Raw genomic sequence first — 16699 nt, 5'->3', positions numbered from 1 at the left:
GAGATTTTGGATGGCTCAGCTAATCAACTGTGATCGTAGGGACAAGGTTATATATTACAAATGTGGCTGCTAGCCTTCTGATTGGATCCAAGAGAGATGGCAGTTCTCAGGGAAGTGGGCATAAGTTTTGGGCAAATATTATAAAAGATGATTGGTAAATGTAATGGCATGTTAACTGAATGTCATTGAAATTTCAGTGCCGTGTTCACGTGGACCAACTTGCTTGTGGTGGTTGTGGAACTGTGTGGCTCTGAACAGGAAGCCCTAGATCTGGTTCCTTTAGTGACAAATGTGGTCCTGGAAGAGCATTATCTCATCGTTGGCGTCGTGGTTGTGGTGGACCCAGGTGTTATCCCCATCAACTCCAGAGGAGAGAAGCAAAGGATGCACCTCCGTGACAGCTTCCTAGCTGACCAGTTAGACCCCATCTATGTGGCTTACAACATGTAACCAGCCTTGTGGAGATTACAGGGGGCCACCTTGAAAAACCACAAGGACCAAAGAAAGACCCATGACTAGGAGCAAACTTTCAGATGATGTGAAATAAGCTGAGATGGCTACATTATATCCTTCATCTCATCCTGTGGGATTCTGCAATCACATGACACACAGGAAAGGGGAATTCAGTGGTGGCAAATGATAAAATGTTAACAGTGTGTTAGTCATGAGCTTTGACCTAGCGTGAGCAGCACGTTACTAAAGCAATTACATGCATGTTGCATATTTTTCATCTGTTGTATATACTTGTATTTTTATCTAATGCCATTTTAGAATTTTGTAAGGGAGATTAATGAATTCACATAAAGCAGGTAGCCTGAGTTACAGTTACCCGCTCTGTACTGTATTGCCATTTTACCGTAGCTAGACATTCTGCGGATGAACATGGAACTACTCAGCTTACTTTGTTAAGCAAATCAGATAACCCATAAGCAAATCAGATAACCCACTGAATATGAGAATTACTTTATATGTATAATTCTTGAGTATAAAACATTGTGACCAGTGTTTTAAACATGTAAATAAGAATACACATAGCTAAAAAAAAAAAAAAAAAAATTGAAGAATTGGCTTGTATAGTTATAACAACCAAATTAGAAACATTTCTACTTTGAGAGAATTTCAGTATTCTCTTAATGTGGTGTAATTGGGTAACTAGAAAGTGCAAATTGTTTGCAGGTTTTGCTGCACATTGTGCTATGTCTCTGTTGGCTGGTGTACTTTATAAACTAAAGCTGCCTATGTTTGTTTTTAAAGCTTGCATTCCAAGAATCAGCTTAAGCTTTTAAGAATTCAGCCTGTTTCTACAAGCTGAAAAAAAAAAGATCTGTTTAAAAAGTCAAAATGTTATGCAAAAAGCTAGGATTCATTAGATCCCACCCTTTTCTAAGGAATAACAATAAGTCACTCTGGTCCCCAGTGTTGAAACTGTCTTTCAAATTAAGAGTGATGCATAAGAATTTAGAATTTCCTCTTTTTCCAAGCCCATTGTAAACTGTGTCTACAGTTTATACATACAGCTTCTCTTTTCTGAAAACTGAAGAGTGTCCTCTATTTTGCCAGTTCATGAGGGCCAGGATTTTAAGAACAAGAATGATAGGCTGAGAAGGCAGTGGGATCAACATCGCATGAAACCGTAAGGCCACATAACTATACATCTCAAAACTGACCAATTTGTGTTGCCAAAATAGCCAGGCTTATGCTGAAACAGGGGAAGTCTGATGTATGCAAGAAACTCTTTTGAAATAACTGTGGTGCCCAGGCCAAGTGGACTGAGCCTAGGACTGAGTTTGGCCTCTGGCTCAGTTTCCTTTCTTTGGTCTGATACTTCATGTATTTGAATATAGTTGAATTTTATTATTTTTTTCTTACAGAAATATTTTTAAAAATTAAAAAAAAATCAAAGTGAACAGAGTTAACATGTTAAATCAGAATGGTTCTCTTTGACCCACTCTGGTCTATTATGTAAATATTTATTTAGACTATTTTAATAATACATATTATTTACCCCACTGTAACATCATGTAAACTAAGTATGTTTTTAAACAATTTTTAAGACTTGTAATTACCCTGAAAATAAGGTTTATAATGCAGCAAAGACCAGACCCTTCACCATGGCAGCACTCTTGGGGGCTGCCCTTACACAATCTGTGACTCCCTTTTGACTCCCTTTTACATAATCCTCTTTTCCTCCCACCTCATTCTCCACAGAGGGCAGACCTCAAGACATTTTCCAGTTCCACATCTCTTTTTCCACATTTTGGATTATATTAATTTACACGTGATGGGAGAGGTTCTAGAATGTACAGAAAAACACTTAGATTGGGGCAAGAAATCTCAGTGACTAGCAATGGTTTGATTTGCAGAGAAAACAGCCTGCTTATTTGGAAAGTAACTTTCTTAAAAGTTATTACTGATTCACTAAACGAAACAAGGGACCCTGAGGAATAATTAATTCTATCTCCATAATCCACAAGTTTAAAAAAAATATATAGGCAATCTATCTTGGGTTGCTTTGATTATTCTTATTACATAAGTCAGGGTGCCTGCCAGAAGTATCATATAAGCCACATCTGTCATTTTAAAATTTCTAGTAACCACATTTTAAAAAGTATAAAAGAAACTGGCAATATTGTTTTGTTTAACCAAATATATCAAAAATATTATTTCAATGTAGAATTAATGTAACAAATTAATGAGAATTTTTTTTTTTTTACTTTCTTTTTTTCCTATTAAGTCATCGAAATCCAGTGTGTATTAAGGTCGCCTCTGTTCGAACCAACCATATTTCAATTTGTCAATAGCCACATGTAGCTAATGGCTACGATATTGGACAGTGCAGATTTATACGCATTCCTTCAAATAAGATAATCCATTAATCTCAAAGTGTGGCCACTTCCTAGTTACTTAGGGGCTGATTACCTAGTTTTATAGTTCCTCCGGGCTGATTACCTAGTTTTATAGTTCCTCCGTCTTCTGATTTATCTTTATTTTTGTATTCTGGCTTGTGGGTGATTTATTGATCTTTTGCACATCCCCAAAGCCGGAATATGCTTATGGAGGAAAGAAGGCTGTTATGTGTCTTTGGGGAGATTCATCAGTAACTCTGGTAAAATACCTCTGTAAGGGGAAGAGAGTCTAGTTATTAGCTTAGAGGGATTTGTGCCTAGTCTGTTGCAGACCTGAATAAGAAAACTTTCTCTTGATGATGACATAATAATGTTCTTGCTCTTTCCACATTAATTAGAACCTCTGTGGTAAAACGGACTCTTAAGACAGACCCAAAAGGCCATTTATTAATAGAAATATCCTCGCCAAAATTCTGGAACATCTTCTGTCTCGATTTTTATGCCGGTGATAAAGAAAACTAAATAGCAAGCCCTTGTTTCAGTTGAGAAATCTATTGATCTGAAAGTTGTTGAGCCTCTTTCTGCCTCTCAGCAGAAGTAATTGAGGTAGGTCAGGAAAGGGGATTCCTCTGGAAAATTCCTAGGCCCTGGGGATTCTCAGAGCTGCACAGATGCCATTCCCTGCCTCGGTGAGACCCTTGGAAAGACTAGCATGCTAATGGGCGTCAGTGAATCCAGTCATTACTTCTCGCCTTTTAAAGGGCCCTGGTTCTCCCAGTACAAAGTTATTTCCTTATGAAGCTGTGCTGCCTCAGGCTATTTAGGGACCATTACCTGTCTCTGAGTATGTTTCCTTAACTTCAGTCCCTGGGCAATGCTTGCTTAATGCTTGTGTTGAATCAACAAAGGGCCTGAGGCCTTATGATTTTTGTTGTTGTTAAGGTCTCTGCCCCAGGCATGGTGCTCAATATCTTGGCCAAATAAATTACTTTCCTTGAATATCTGGGAATATTTTAGACTAAAGCAATGAGGAGTTAACACTTCACCCTCAAACTCCAACTGATCTATGCCTTAGTGTTGTTTTTGTTGTCTGCCTTGATGTAAAAGCAAGAGTATTTGGAGCAAGATGATTCAGTACTCCAAAGATACAATAGGCCTTTTCTTTACCATTCATACATTTCTGGTTTGTAGATGGGCCATGTTATTTGTCCAGAGGAAGAGAGTGTAAAGATACAAGAATAATTTTTTAGTCCTAAATTGTTTACTTTCTGTCAGGATATTTACCAGTGTCAAATTCAAACTATAGTGCTGTGTAATTATGTATAAAGGTTTTTTATTTATTTGAAATTAGACTAGATACACGTTTTTAAATTTAACATCTGGCTGGACAGTGTTCTATTAACTCATTGAATGTGTTTCCTTTGTCTTGTGTTAATAAATATTGATGCCTGATTGTGTTTAATGCTTCACATATTGGGAGAATTGATAAATTGGAATTGATAAATCCTAAATTTAACGTGAGATGGTAAGACTTAAAGATAGCTAGAGTGGTCCAAGGAAAGTGAACACAGAGATCAAGCAAAGCAAATCAGTGCTATCTATAAAAGGAGGCCAGCTCAAGGAAGAGTCATTTTGAAAACTGAGAAGGCTTTAGTCTCAGGAACAGTTACAGCTTAATTTTCCTCCTACCCAGGTGGTATTTGATAGTTTTAAACTATTGATTGAAAATTTAAATTTTTTTCTAACCGGTAATTGGGCTGGATTTCAGCCTTTCCTAAAGTTAATACTTCATTTGCTCTTCCATTTTCGGGTTTCAAGAAACTTATGGGAGCCTAGCGAATTTGTGGTTATTTAAGAAGCTGAGAACTTTTTTTTAATCCATGTATTGAACGCCTGCCCAGTTAGTACAAGGCACTGCAATAAGAACCGAAGCTAGACAGAGAAAAATATCAAGTCACTGCCCCCAAGGAAATACAGGAAAACAATAGAGTAAGGATTACAGGTAGAGGTGGACTGTGGGAGCAAGTGGGATAACCCAATCCAATGAAGAGAGAGAATAGTGAGGAATATATGCTAGAAAAGGTAACATCTAAACTGAGTTTTGAAGGTTGAGACAGCCAGATAAGATGGACACAACAAAGGGGAAGATGAGGTTGCATATTATGGAAACTACAATTCATTATTAGAACGTAGGGTTTGAAGGGAGAAAAGTAAAAGATAGTTATCCATGGAAGTTTGAGCCAAGGACAGATCATTAAGGGCCTTCTATATGATGCTAAGAATTTTGGACTTTTATCCATAAGGCCAAAGAGAGCCATTGAGGGATTTATAGCAAGAGAATAACATGCTCAGGTTTGCAACACGTTATTCTGGTAGTCAAAAAGAAAATGGATTGGTATGGATAGGGAAGAAAGGACTGTAAGACCTGAAGCAGGGAGACCAGTTGGGAGGTCTTAGATTACTGCAGCGACAGAGCAAGAACATTTCAACCACTGCAGTGACAGAATGGAGATGAGAGGCAATATTTGCAAACTTGGGAGACAGTATAAGATTTCAACCACTGAGTATTCGGGGTTAGGAAGAAGGAATTCAAGTAACTTCTAGGTTTCTGACGGGGAAGTCAGGTAGCTGTGGGGTCATTTATGAAGAGGGAACAAAACAGATTTGGGAAAGAAGATGCTGTGTTCTATTTTGGTCATGTGCATTTGAGGTGCTATGGAACATGTAAGTGAAGAGGTCCGACAGGCAGCTAAATATTTAGGTCTCCGCCTCAGGAGAACTCTGGCCAAGAACTGGATATTTGGGAGACATCCTTTTAAAAGTGGTAGTTGAAACAATGGAAGTGGATGATACTGCCAAAGAAGATCATGTAGAGTGAGAAAAGGATCAATAACAGGGGCATTTAAAGACTGGTGGAAGAAGAAAAGTCCACAATAAGTAAGGGAATAACTGGACAGGTGGGGGGAAACCAAGAACACGGGCACATTAATCACAGTGTTTTAAAGAGTAGGGAGTGGTCAACAATGCCAAAGGCTTCAGTGATGCTGAGTAAAAGAGAGACTTGCTAGCATCTGCTGTATATGGTATCTAGGCAGTCACTGGTGTGACTGGTCAGAACTGATTTCAGTTGCAGCTATGGGAGAAGACAGAAAACTGGTTCAAGAGAGGTGTGATGGGAGGTGTTACTGAGCAGAGGCTACTCTTTCCAGGAGCTTTAACTATACACAGGAAGGAAAAAGATGTAACAGTAGTTAAAAGAGAGATGTAGACTTGAGGGAGGCTGCATTCCTTTCTTTCAAAGATGGAATAAAAAATTTTGTTGGTGAAAGAGCAAACAGAAAGTTTCCAAATACAGCAATGAGGAGTAATTGACAAAGCAAGGCCACTGAGAAGGGGTAGGGTGGCAAGTTAGGTTTCTTTGTGTCTTTTTTTCTCACTTCTGAAGTCCAAGATTTGTTTTTCTTCATCTAGTTATTTCTCAAGGTTCACAGGAGTACAGCTTGTTACACTTCCATAAGAGAATCAAGGACTGTGGGAATATTTACGAGTGGCAGCGCTGCACGGCATAATACCTGATTTAGACTTAAAACATTACAGGTGGAAGAGGAGCTAACAAGGGAGTGGTTCATGCACATTTTGACGTTATCAGTAAAATTTAGTTTCTTTTGATAGTAACATTTTTCAGTTTCCCCACCCCCTCTTTTACTAATTAACATTTGTTAAACATTCTGTGTTCCAAGGAAGGAACGAAACCAAAGAATAAACAGAATTAACCTTCCAGCCAGAATGTTCTGGATTCCATAATGACTGATGCTGGGAAAGGCGATATCTGAGAACCTCTTCCCCACTCCTTACCTCTTTAAGGGCATTTTGCTACTGATACGTATTTTGATTCTTTAAATAATTCTGGGACGTGGGCTGAGTATTATACTTTTCCTAACTTTGATAAGAAGACAAGCTTAGATAGGTTGGGTAATTTGCCTAATCAAAAATCTAAAATAAAGCCTGTCAACCTGTTTTAGCTTTTAACAAGTAGTCATATTTAATGAATGAATAACAATGGTTTGTGGGCTCTTAGGAGTGTCTGGCCCGCAGGAACTCTAGAGCTTGAAATTACATTATCTATCCTTAAAGGTCAAAACCAGGAAGGGACTCTACTTGATCAGTTTCCTACATTGGAGATCTCAAAACTAGGAAAATTTCAGAAAAAAATCTGGAACTCTGTCAAGAGCATACTAAAAGGTTTCTCATTTATCATTACCTCTACAAAGCCATAAAAAACATTTTGCAAGGAAATGGATTAAGTATTAAGAACGCATAATCCCTTCTCCAGAGGTAGGCACATTAAAAAATTTTGTTATTAAAATGACGGTGTAATATTTTACGACACTCCATTGTACGTTAACTTCTTTCAAAATTGTTCTAACAGTTGGAGTAAATCTGTGCTTCCACGTGACACGCTACGGGCACCTTGTTTGTTTCAAATGACTCTTTGTAGAAAATTCTTTCATATGGGATAAATGATACAACTCCTAACGCAACTTCATGGGGTCAAAAAGTATGAGTGAACTAAAGCTTACTAGGACAAACCTCCAAGCTTCAAGTCCCTTCTCTACAAGAAGCGTGGGTCAAGGCCAGGGGCGACAACTCTGGGCCTGATCATCCAACCCGGAGCAAGTAGGAGCTGAGCCGAGAGCGATGCCACTATGCGATGAAAGCTGCCCCACACCGAGCGGCCTCTGACACCACCAAGCTAGGGCTGGCCTCCGAAGGCAGACATGTGAGAGAAGTGCCCGCAGAGCCGCTGAAGCGAAAAGGAACCGCAAACAACTTTCACTGGGCAACACTTTCCGGAGGCGCAGCTCGCCATTCGAAGGAAAACCGGCACAAGATGGCGGCGCACCACGTGAGCAACGTGGTGACGCAGGGCGATGGCCCGCACGGAGGCACCGCCTTAACCTCACCCCCCCGCCCCACGCTCACTTAACTCAGTTTTGGCCCCCTCCCTTCCCCGCCCCCAGCCTGCTGTAGATAATGCCGCCAGTGGCGGCCCTGACTGCCCAGGAAACGGTAGCTAGGACAGTTGGCTAAGTGACACTGAGTCTCCCCGCCCCGCCGGTCGCTTGAGAAAGAGGCACGTCCCCTGCCGCGTGAGGGGGTGGGAAAATAGGTAGTGAATTCGGCTCCACCTGGGAGGGGGGGAGTGCAAGTTCCCGCCTCGGACAGCAGCAAGGCGGCAGCCACAGGTAAGCGAGGGACGGGGTGGGACGTGTTCCCGAGTCCCCGGGCAGGGGAAGAGTGCGTGGATGCGGAGCTGCGGGGACGCCAAGCCGGGTCGTGCGCCGGGTGGGGGTCGCGTGCGGGAGGCTGCAGTGGGGGAGGGGCGCGGAGGGCGCGCGGCGGAAGGGGGAGGGCCTGTCCGCTGTCCCCGGGCCGAGCATGCTTCCGGTTCTCGCGCCTTGGCCGCCCTGTGCCCTTTTTGTCGTGGGTCTCCACCTCCTTCCCGCCTCCCGCCCGCCAATCAAAATAAAGCTGAAGACCTCCCGCTGCGGGGTGGCTTTCACCTCTGAAACCGCTCCTCCGCGTCTTTAAGGCGAGCGCCCTCCAAAAAAGATCTCGGAGTTGGGTGGGGAGCCGGGGGTGGAAGAGCCGGGGCGGCGTGGTCGTGGCGTCCGCGCGTTGTCCGCGGATCGGGGCCCAGGACTGATTAAGTCCTCCAGGGAGTGCCTCAGGTGCCCTCGGGGTGCCAGGTCGCGGGGGCGGCTCAACGCAAAGGGCTGAAACAGCCCTTACCTTCGTGGAGAGTATAGTCGAGTGGAGAGAGTAAAATAATCAGACACACGAAACAGTAACGGAAAGATGTAGCAGATGAGCAGGGAATGAGTGTGGAATGATAGATAGAAGCTTGTCTGTTTACTTCTAAGACGATCAAGTCGAGGAAACTTTAAATTTCTCCTGTTATCATAAAATTAAGCATGGTATTCCACAGCGTCAACTACGCCGTGGAGCTTATCGCTTTAAAATTATTGTAGATGTTAAATAATGTCTAGTTATTTTGTTAGCTTTTGAGGAGCAATGAGCTAATAACATTCATTGAGAGTTTCACACCTGAGGCTTTTTGAGCATAGATTTGGCAAGCATCTTTGTCAAACTGGCCTCGTTTGTGATGTTTGTACACTATGTTTGCAAAATGCATTTTATCCTGAGAATATTGTTACCAGCAAACATGCAGTTTTATGTAAATACTTTTTTCCTATAGACTTTATAATGTGCGGTGAGTGTCTCAATTAGAATCACCTCTGTTGTCTAAAAGTTGAGTGTTAGCTCTATTTGTAGTCATTCTTTAAGGTTGTTTGGTCTCTTATACAGTTGTGTCACCAGTATACTGTAGTCTCATCTAAAAATGGTTTGGTTTTTTTTCACACATCATCCTATTAAAATGAATTTCCAACACTGAAGTAGGGTATTTTCTTTTGCCTGAAATGTCCTGTTTGTAAAGATGATTTGAAGTAATTGTCTAAAGATGTTTTTTTAACCATTATTTCTATCAGTCTTCAGTAGGGAAACCCAACTAAACACATTGACTTATTTAGCAGTATTAAATGGTGCAGAATATTAGTACTATATTGGGAACAGGATGTGGTCTTTGACTCCGAGGAGCTCGCATTCTGGTGGGGAGACAGAAAGCAGATAATTTCAATACTTTGATAAGTTCCATGAGAAGAGGGTGAACATGTCCTGTGAGTATACAGCCAGAGCTTCTAAACCAGTCTAGGGGAGTCATAAAAGTTTGCCCTGAAGAATAACTCATAGGAATATGCCAGATGAAGAGAAGGGGAATAGTGTATGTAAAAGCCTGAAGGTGAGAGAAAGCAAGGCAGGCACATTTGAAGATCTGAAGGAAATTCTGTATGATTGATAGGAACAATTTTGAGAGATCATTTATTCAGTTGTGGAAATGGTGAGCAGGAGACTCCTTGCCCTCAAGCTTATAATAGTTCAACATCCTCTTCATTTTTCAGACAAGAAAGCTATACTGTGTTTCTTGATGTTTACTGTGAGGGTCTCTGCTAAGCACAGATACAAGCCCTGTCCTTAGGTGCCTTGAAACTAGGGAAAACAGACATGCCAATAAACACAGTTCAGAGTGTTAAGTAACCTTATTAGAAACATCTGCAAAGCACAGTTCTGAAGGCATTAAGGAGGGACCTGGAGCTGTCAGAAACATCATGTTTGAGATGTAACTTGAAAACAGTAGAAGTTTGCCAAGTGGGCAAGTTGGGAATGTGAGGATACTCCTGGAGGAGGGGTATTGTGGAATAAAAGAACATCAATTTTGGATTAAAACAGTTCTGGCTTCTGCACTTGCATTCATATCTTACTGTGAGATCCACAGTAAATGACAATTTCTTTGAGTCTCAATTTAGGGAATCCCGGAGATGATAATGTAAAAAAGCTTTTAGTTCAGTATTTTTAAAAGTTTTCTCATAAGTGCTATGCCTTTACTTACATTTTCTGTATGTCAGCAAGATCACAGCCTGCTGCTGTTTCTCAGCTCCCAAAATTCATGACCATTGACTGCACTTGGAAGCTGTTTTACTGCCCCCTGTGATTGTGCCCTTCTTGAGTGTCTCATTGTTAAGCTTCCAGCTGCTGCCTGGGGCTTAATTTTTACAGAAAATGCCTTTGTACACCTAAAATTTATTCTGTGCTGAGCAAGTTTTTTTTAACAGATTGTTGATCTTATCCTCAATTGCAGGAACAATAAAAATAAGTGAATAAAGGTTGTGCTCTGATAACATTAAAATGCAGTGTATATTGTTTATAAATGAGATGAAATTAGAAAGCTGTTTTCATTTTGGGGAAAAAATGCTGATTAGTTGATTCTTCTTTATAGAAAATAGGTTATCTTCTTTTCCATAGGAAATGTGGTTGTAATAATTGTTCAAAATGTTAGTTGCTGACTGTAGCAGCTTTCACTAGGAAATGTGTGTTGTTTGGTTCATGTTACTTTCCATTAGATATAGGATTTCTTAATGACATTATTATGGGGGGTGGGGATCTGACTCACAGTGAAGCAGAAAAATATCATTTCCAGTAATTTAACAAGGTTTTAAAAGTCTTTTATAGTTTCTTTCAATGCTATAGTAGTATATCTTTTTCCCCCTCATTTGCTCCATATTCTAACTTAACGTCTTCTGAAATGAAGGCTTTTTAAATAGAGATAGTATGTAGAAAATATATGATACCATCTTTGATGTTGTCTATGTTTACTCTCTGAGATTACATTTGTATTAGTATAGATTAAAAATCACTGCACTCTTGTTGAAGAAGGGACTATATGGAGGTTTAATAGCAGTTGAAGATAGAACAAAGGAAACACTGGATGAATTTGTCAAAATTAAACATTTTAAAATAATTATAGTTAGGTCATACTGGAAAAATTATTTGTATCAAAATGACCGAAGTAAAATTTATATGAAGAAATAATACAGGCTAATAAGAAAAACACTATGTTCTGATAGATGGATGGACAAATAATGTGAACCGATAGCTCACAGAACTAATGGAGAATTAAAGAAATGTAAAACAATATACCATTTCCATCATCATGTTAATAACGACTTCTTTAAACATTCCCATTGTTTTCCCATGTGCTTCCAATGGACTATAATTCTTTTGGAAAACGTTAAATGATCATATTCCTTGACCAAGTAATTCTGCTTTTTGAAATATATCTTAAGGAAATAATTTTAATTACAGAAAAAGCTTTATGTACCAAAGGTATTAGTCACAGTATTGTTTTTTTTGGTTTAAAAAAAAAAAGCAATTACGTACATTCACTGGATGGAATATTATGTAGCCTTTAAATATGTTTATTTAAAACTTAGAAAATATTTGTGAAAAGTGGAAACAGGATACAGAATGTGAGGATACAAAATTGTACATAGAGTATGTTTATGACTCTAAAAATTGTGGAAAGAGAAGACCAAAATTAGACAGTATTGTAATTAAGATTCTGTCATCCCTTTTTCTTCCTGTTGTATATTTTCCATCTTAGAAAAAAAGGCTAATGACATATTTAGAGAGAAAGAATTAACACTTTCTGTTTGAGGCGCTTTTATACCTTTTTTCAATGACTAAAAACAATAGCTTTAATCCAGATGTTAATGAATTTCTGTTTTCTGATCTCAATAAAAAAAAGAACAACAGCAAATATGTAAGCTTAAACTTGACAATTTTTAAGTCAGTGATGCTAAAGGGGCAAGTACATAGTTGCCCTCTTTCTGTCTTTTAAAACATTTTAAATTGTGGTAAAAGACACCTAAGAGTTACTGTCTTAACCATTTAAAAGTATATAATTTTTTAGTGTTAAGAACTTCATGTTGTGCAACCAATCTACAGAATTTTTTCATACCCATTAAGCAATAACCTTTCCCCTGCCCTCTAGCCCCTGGCAAACACCATTCTACTTTTTATTTCTATGGGTTTGACTACTTTAGGTATCTTATATAAGTGAAATCATGCAACATTTATCTTATGATTGGCTTATTTCACTTAGCACAATGTCCTCAAGGTTCATCCATATTGTAGCATGTGTCATAGTTTCCTTAGTTTTTAAGGCTTAATAATATTCTGTGATATGTATATACCACATTTTGTTTATTCATTCATCCACTGATGAACATTTGGGTCACTTCCACCTTTGGTTATTGTGAATAATGCTGCTGTGCACTAAGTGTACATATATTTCTTTGAGACCCTGCTTTCAGTTTTTGGATATGAACTCAGAAGTCATATTGCTGGATCATATAGTAATTCTGTCTTTAATTTTTTGAGTAACCATCATACTGTTTTCTACAATAGTTGCACCATTCCTAGCCACAGTGCACAAATGTTCTATTTTATCTACATCCTCACCAACAGGTTTTCTGTTTTTCAATTTTTTGTTGTTAGCCATCCTAATGGATGTAAGGATATCTCATTGTAGTTTTGATTTATATCTCCGTAATGATTAGCTATATCGAGCATCTTTTCATGTTTGTTGGCCAGCCCTCTTTTTTTTTTTTTGTCTTTGCACATAACCATACAAACCTTAAATTCTACCTATCCCCCTTTTTTAACCAGTCTCTAAGTAATTCTCCCATTTGACATAGTCCATCTCATATAACCCATTTATTCTTATCCTTACCCAGCTTACATATCCTGCAGTTGATTATCTAGACCATCCAGATTTTTAGAATCCCTTTAGATATAGTTTTATTTATTTACTTTGTTCAACTTTTACTCAATAAATTCTCTATATAAAACTATATGTGCAATTAGAAACTAACTATTCCCTAGAATGGAGAAAGGAATGCTGTGACCATGGACAGGAAGACTCGTACTTCTTGAGTGGTTAGCATTTGAAAAATTAGTCCCAACAATTTATGTTCACGTGGATCAGAATTCAAAATATTTAAAAGAATATGCAAGGGAAAAGTCTTCTGTCTCTGTACTATAGCTACCAGTTTTCTTCCATGGAAGCAACCAGGTTATTAACTTTTACACAGCTATGCAATATATTATACATATTCTGTAGCACTTTTTATTTGCCATTCTTAAGATCTTATAGTTAGATTGCTACACATCCAGAGCAGAGTTTGGGAGCATGTTGAGTCTGGGTAAATTGAGCTCAGCCCATAGTATAGAAAGGCTTTGACTTTTTCCTCTGAAAAAGTATGCATGGTGAGAAAAAAAATCTTAAGATTTCTTGAAAATGAAGTTAGAAAGCATCTTTTAATTGATTTTTTTTCCCCCCTTTACAGTTGATTATGGAAGATTCCCACAAGGGTAACACTTCAGAAACAACACCTCAACCTGGTTCAACAGTTCAGGGGGCTCATATTTCTCATATTGCTCAACAGGTAAGGCAAGGACTAGCCAAAATATTGAGTCAGTTAGTAATATTTTGTATGGATTGTTTCACATCTCTAATTACTAATGTTCAAAAAAGAACTGAACATAAACATGACAAACAAAAAAGAACCTAGCAATAAAAAAAAAGGTAAAATGTTGAAGTATGCGGAAAACAGATTTTATTTAAATATCTTGTTAGGATGATTTGGTTTTATTTTCATTTATACAAAATATAGTTAATATTGTATTGACAACTATATACTTCTCTAAACTTGGAGAAGTAGATTTCATTTTATGTGGTGCATGATTTAGATTTTAAGACTAATTTTGTTGCTGTGTAAGAAAAATGAAAACTTATTTGGCTCATTGAGTTAACTTGAAATAGACTAATAGTTTCAGGAGGTAAATCATCTTCAATTCAGTAGATTTATTATGGACATGTGGAAAATAATTTTTGTTGAATTGGAAAATAGGCATATTCATTAGAGGATTTAAATTGACAGGCATGCATATTGTAGAATTGATGATATTTTTTCTATTTTAAATTGTCTGATCCATGCACCTGACCCACTTTAAGGAAAACAACATAATATTTGTTACCAGTGAAAAGATTTGGACTTGCAAGCAAAAATTAGAATTTTGGAACACTTGTATTCACCATTGTGAACTTGACAGCTTCCCAGTAGTTACAGACTTTTTAATTATAAAATTGTATTGCAAAGTCATGTATGAATATAAGATCCATTCAGAGTGCAAGACAAACTAGTGGATTTTAATGTTAACAGAATACACAAATTCAGATTGTACATTACAGACATTTAAGAAATTACATCAAAGAAGAATAGCCACAGTTATCTTGAAAAGACTATTAAAACATTCCTCCCTTTTCCAGCTACACATCTGTGTGAGTCCAGACTTCCTGCATATACCTCAACCAAAACAACATATGGCAATATATTTAAAGTAGAAGCAGTAAGAAAATTCAGCCGTTTTCTGTTAACTCAAACATTAAGGAGATTTGCAGAAATGTAAAACGATGCCATTTCTCTCACTAATTTTCTTAGGGGAAATTTAGTGTTAGTAATGAAAATCGTTATTTATGCTAACGTGTAATGGATTTATAGTTATTTTTAAATGAACTGTTAAGTATTTTTAAAATTTCTGTTGTAATTTTAAATGTATTAGTAAATTAAAAACCCACATAAATAAAAGTTCTTTGGAGTTCTCAATAATTTTTAACAGTGTCAAAGAGTCTTGTGACCAAAAAGTTTGAGAACCAAGGACCTAAAGGGTCATTCCTTAAGCTTGATGCATCCTTCTCTATTGTTTGGCTATACCTGTGAAAGAAAACGATATCTTCTCCAGATGGTGCTAGAAAAACAATAATGGAGTCCTTCACTTTCCTTTCTGTTATTTGAGCCCTTAACAGAAATTTTTTCATTTTAATTTGGCTTATTTATATATCTTAGTTATTTTGGTTATATGCGAATGTTTTCCAGATTTGCTCAGAAGCATATCCATAATGAGATAGAATAAGTATGTTTATAGGTGGTAAATGATTGTACAATGATTTAAAAAATGTCTCTGACTTTATATCTTAAGTATTCTTGTGGTTTGACTGTTAGACTGAACCCTGTGAGCAAACAGTATATAATATATTACGAGTTATTCATTCATTCAGTTTAAACTGGGGATATAGCAGTGAACAAAATCTCAGGTCTCGTGGAGCTTACATTCTGGTTTTAGGGAGAAAGCAATAAAATGGATATCAGTTGTCAGTTATGTGCTATGGAGACTAGTTAAGTGGGATAGGAGGGATAGGGAGTTGTTGCTGGGGACAGAAGGACTTCCCCTTTTATATAAGGTGATCAGAGAAGTCCTATCTGTGGAAATACTTCTTCAATTATATGGACCAACAGTTGTAAAACTCTGAGACTGATATGTGCTCAGCATGGTTACAGAACAGCAGGGAGGCAAGTGTTGTGGGAGTGGGATGAATGAGGAGAGTTCTATACAAGATGAGGTGGAGAGGTGTGGGGTGGAAGGGAAGAACACCAGATAATGTAGGCTTTGTATGTCACTGTAAGATTTCTGGCTTTTAATCTGGGTGAGATACGGAACTTTTGGAGTATTTTGAGTAAAAACATTATCTGACATATTTTAATAGGATCACTGTGGCTGTTTTGTGGAGTGGAAGCAGGAAAACCAGTTAGGAGGCTGTTAAAATAATGTGCAACAGTTGTGGCTGAGACCAAGATGGTAGCAGTGGTGGTGCTGAGATAATTAGATTCTTGGTATAATTCGATCGTAAAATCAACAGTGTTTGATTTTGAATTTGACGTTGGTTTTGGGGAGGGGGGGAGGAGTCAAGATTGACTCTATAGTTTTTGTCTTGAGTAAGAACAGAGTTGCCATTTGTTGAGACGGACAACACCGCAGCATGTTTTTTCTTTTCTTTTTGAGGGGATGTTGGCAATCAGGAATTTGGCTTGTTAAGCTCATGATAACTATCTGTATTCATTTTCTATGCTGCAAGACCTTACCACAAATTTAGTGGCTTAAAAGAAGATAAATTTGTTGTTTCACTGTTTCTGCGGAGTCACGCATGTTTTAGCTGGGTTCCCTGCGCTTTGGAGTTTCACCAGGCTGCACTCAAGGTATTGGCTAGGGCTGGGTTCTGGAAGCTAGCCTGGAGAACAGGCTCACTCAGGTTGGTAGCAGAATTCATTTTGTTGCAGCTATAGAAATGAGAGCTTCAGTTTTCTGTTGGCTGCTGGCTGTAGGCTACCCCCAGCCCTTAGAGGTCGCCCACAATTTGGTCCTCTCCATAAGCAGTTCACAACATGGCAGCCTGCTTCTGTAACAGGAGTGAGAGTGAGTCTGCAGCAAGAGAGAGTCAGATAATGTAACATAATCAGGGGAATGATATCCCATCCCTTTGCCATAAAATATAA

The 16699-nt window shown here is 38.3% G+C and overlaps 2 protein-coding genes across 8 annotated transcripts in view; both read left to right on the top strand.

Annotated features, from left to right (window-relative positions):
- DIP2B (disco interacting protein 2 homolog B) overlaps positions 1-730 on the top strand; it is a 179977-nt gene extending 179247 nt beyond the window's left edge. For all 3 annotated transcript variants that reach the window (XM_016151835.2, XM_036236235.1, XM_036236234.1), the window contains one exon: positions 198-730. In XM_016151835.2, coding sequence (XP_016007321.1) covers positions 198-450 — 253 coding nt within the window. In that variant the 3' untranslated portion in view covers positions 451-730. The remainder of the gene's footprint in view (positions 1-197) is intronic.
- Positions 730-16699, top strand: part of ATF1 (activating transcription factor 1) — a 67451-nt gene continuing 51481 nt past the window's right edge. Inside the window, exons 1-2 of one of the 5 annotated variants that reach the window (XM_016151841.2) lie at positions 730-8092; positions 13655-13753. In XM_016151841.2, the coding sequence (XP_016007327.1) occupies positions 13661-13753 (93 nt within the window). In that variant the 5' untranslated portion in view covers positions 730-8092; positions 13655-13660. Of the gene's footprint in view, positions 8093-8300; positions 8440-13654; positions 13754-16699 lie in introns of those variants that run through there. The other 4 variants (XR_004955590.1, XM_016151836.2, XM_016151840.2 and 1 more) reach the window with 4 other exon arrangements.

The sequence above is a fragment of the Rousettus aegyptiacus genome, unplaced genomic scaffold (assembly GCF_014176215.1).
Source record: "Rousettus aegyptiacus isolate mRouAeg1 unplaced genomic scaffold, mRouAeg1.p scaffold_m13_p_2, whole genome shotgun sequence".
In the NCBI taxonomy this organism is placed as follows: domain Eukaryota; kingdom Metazoa; phylum Chordata; class Mammalia; order Chiroptera; family Pteropodidae; genus Rousettus; species Rousettus aegyptiacus.
This window is presented reverse-complemented; position numbering and strand designations above follow the sequence as displayed.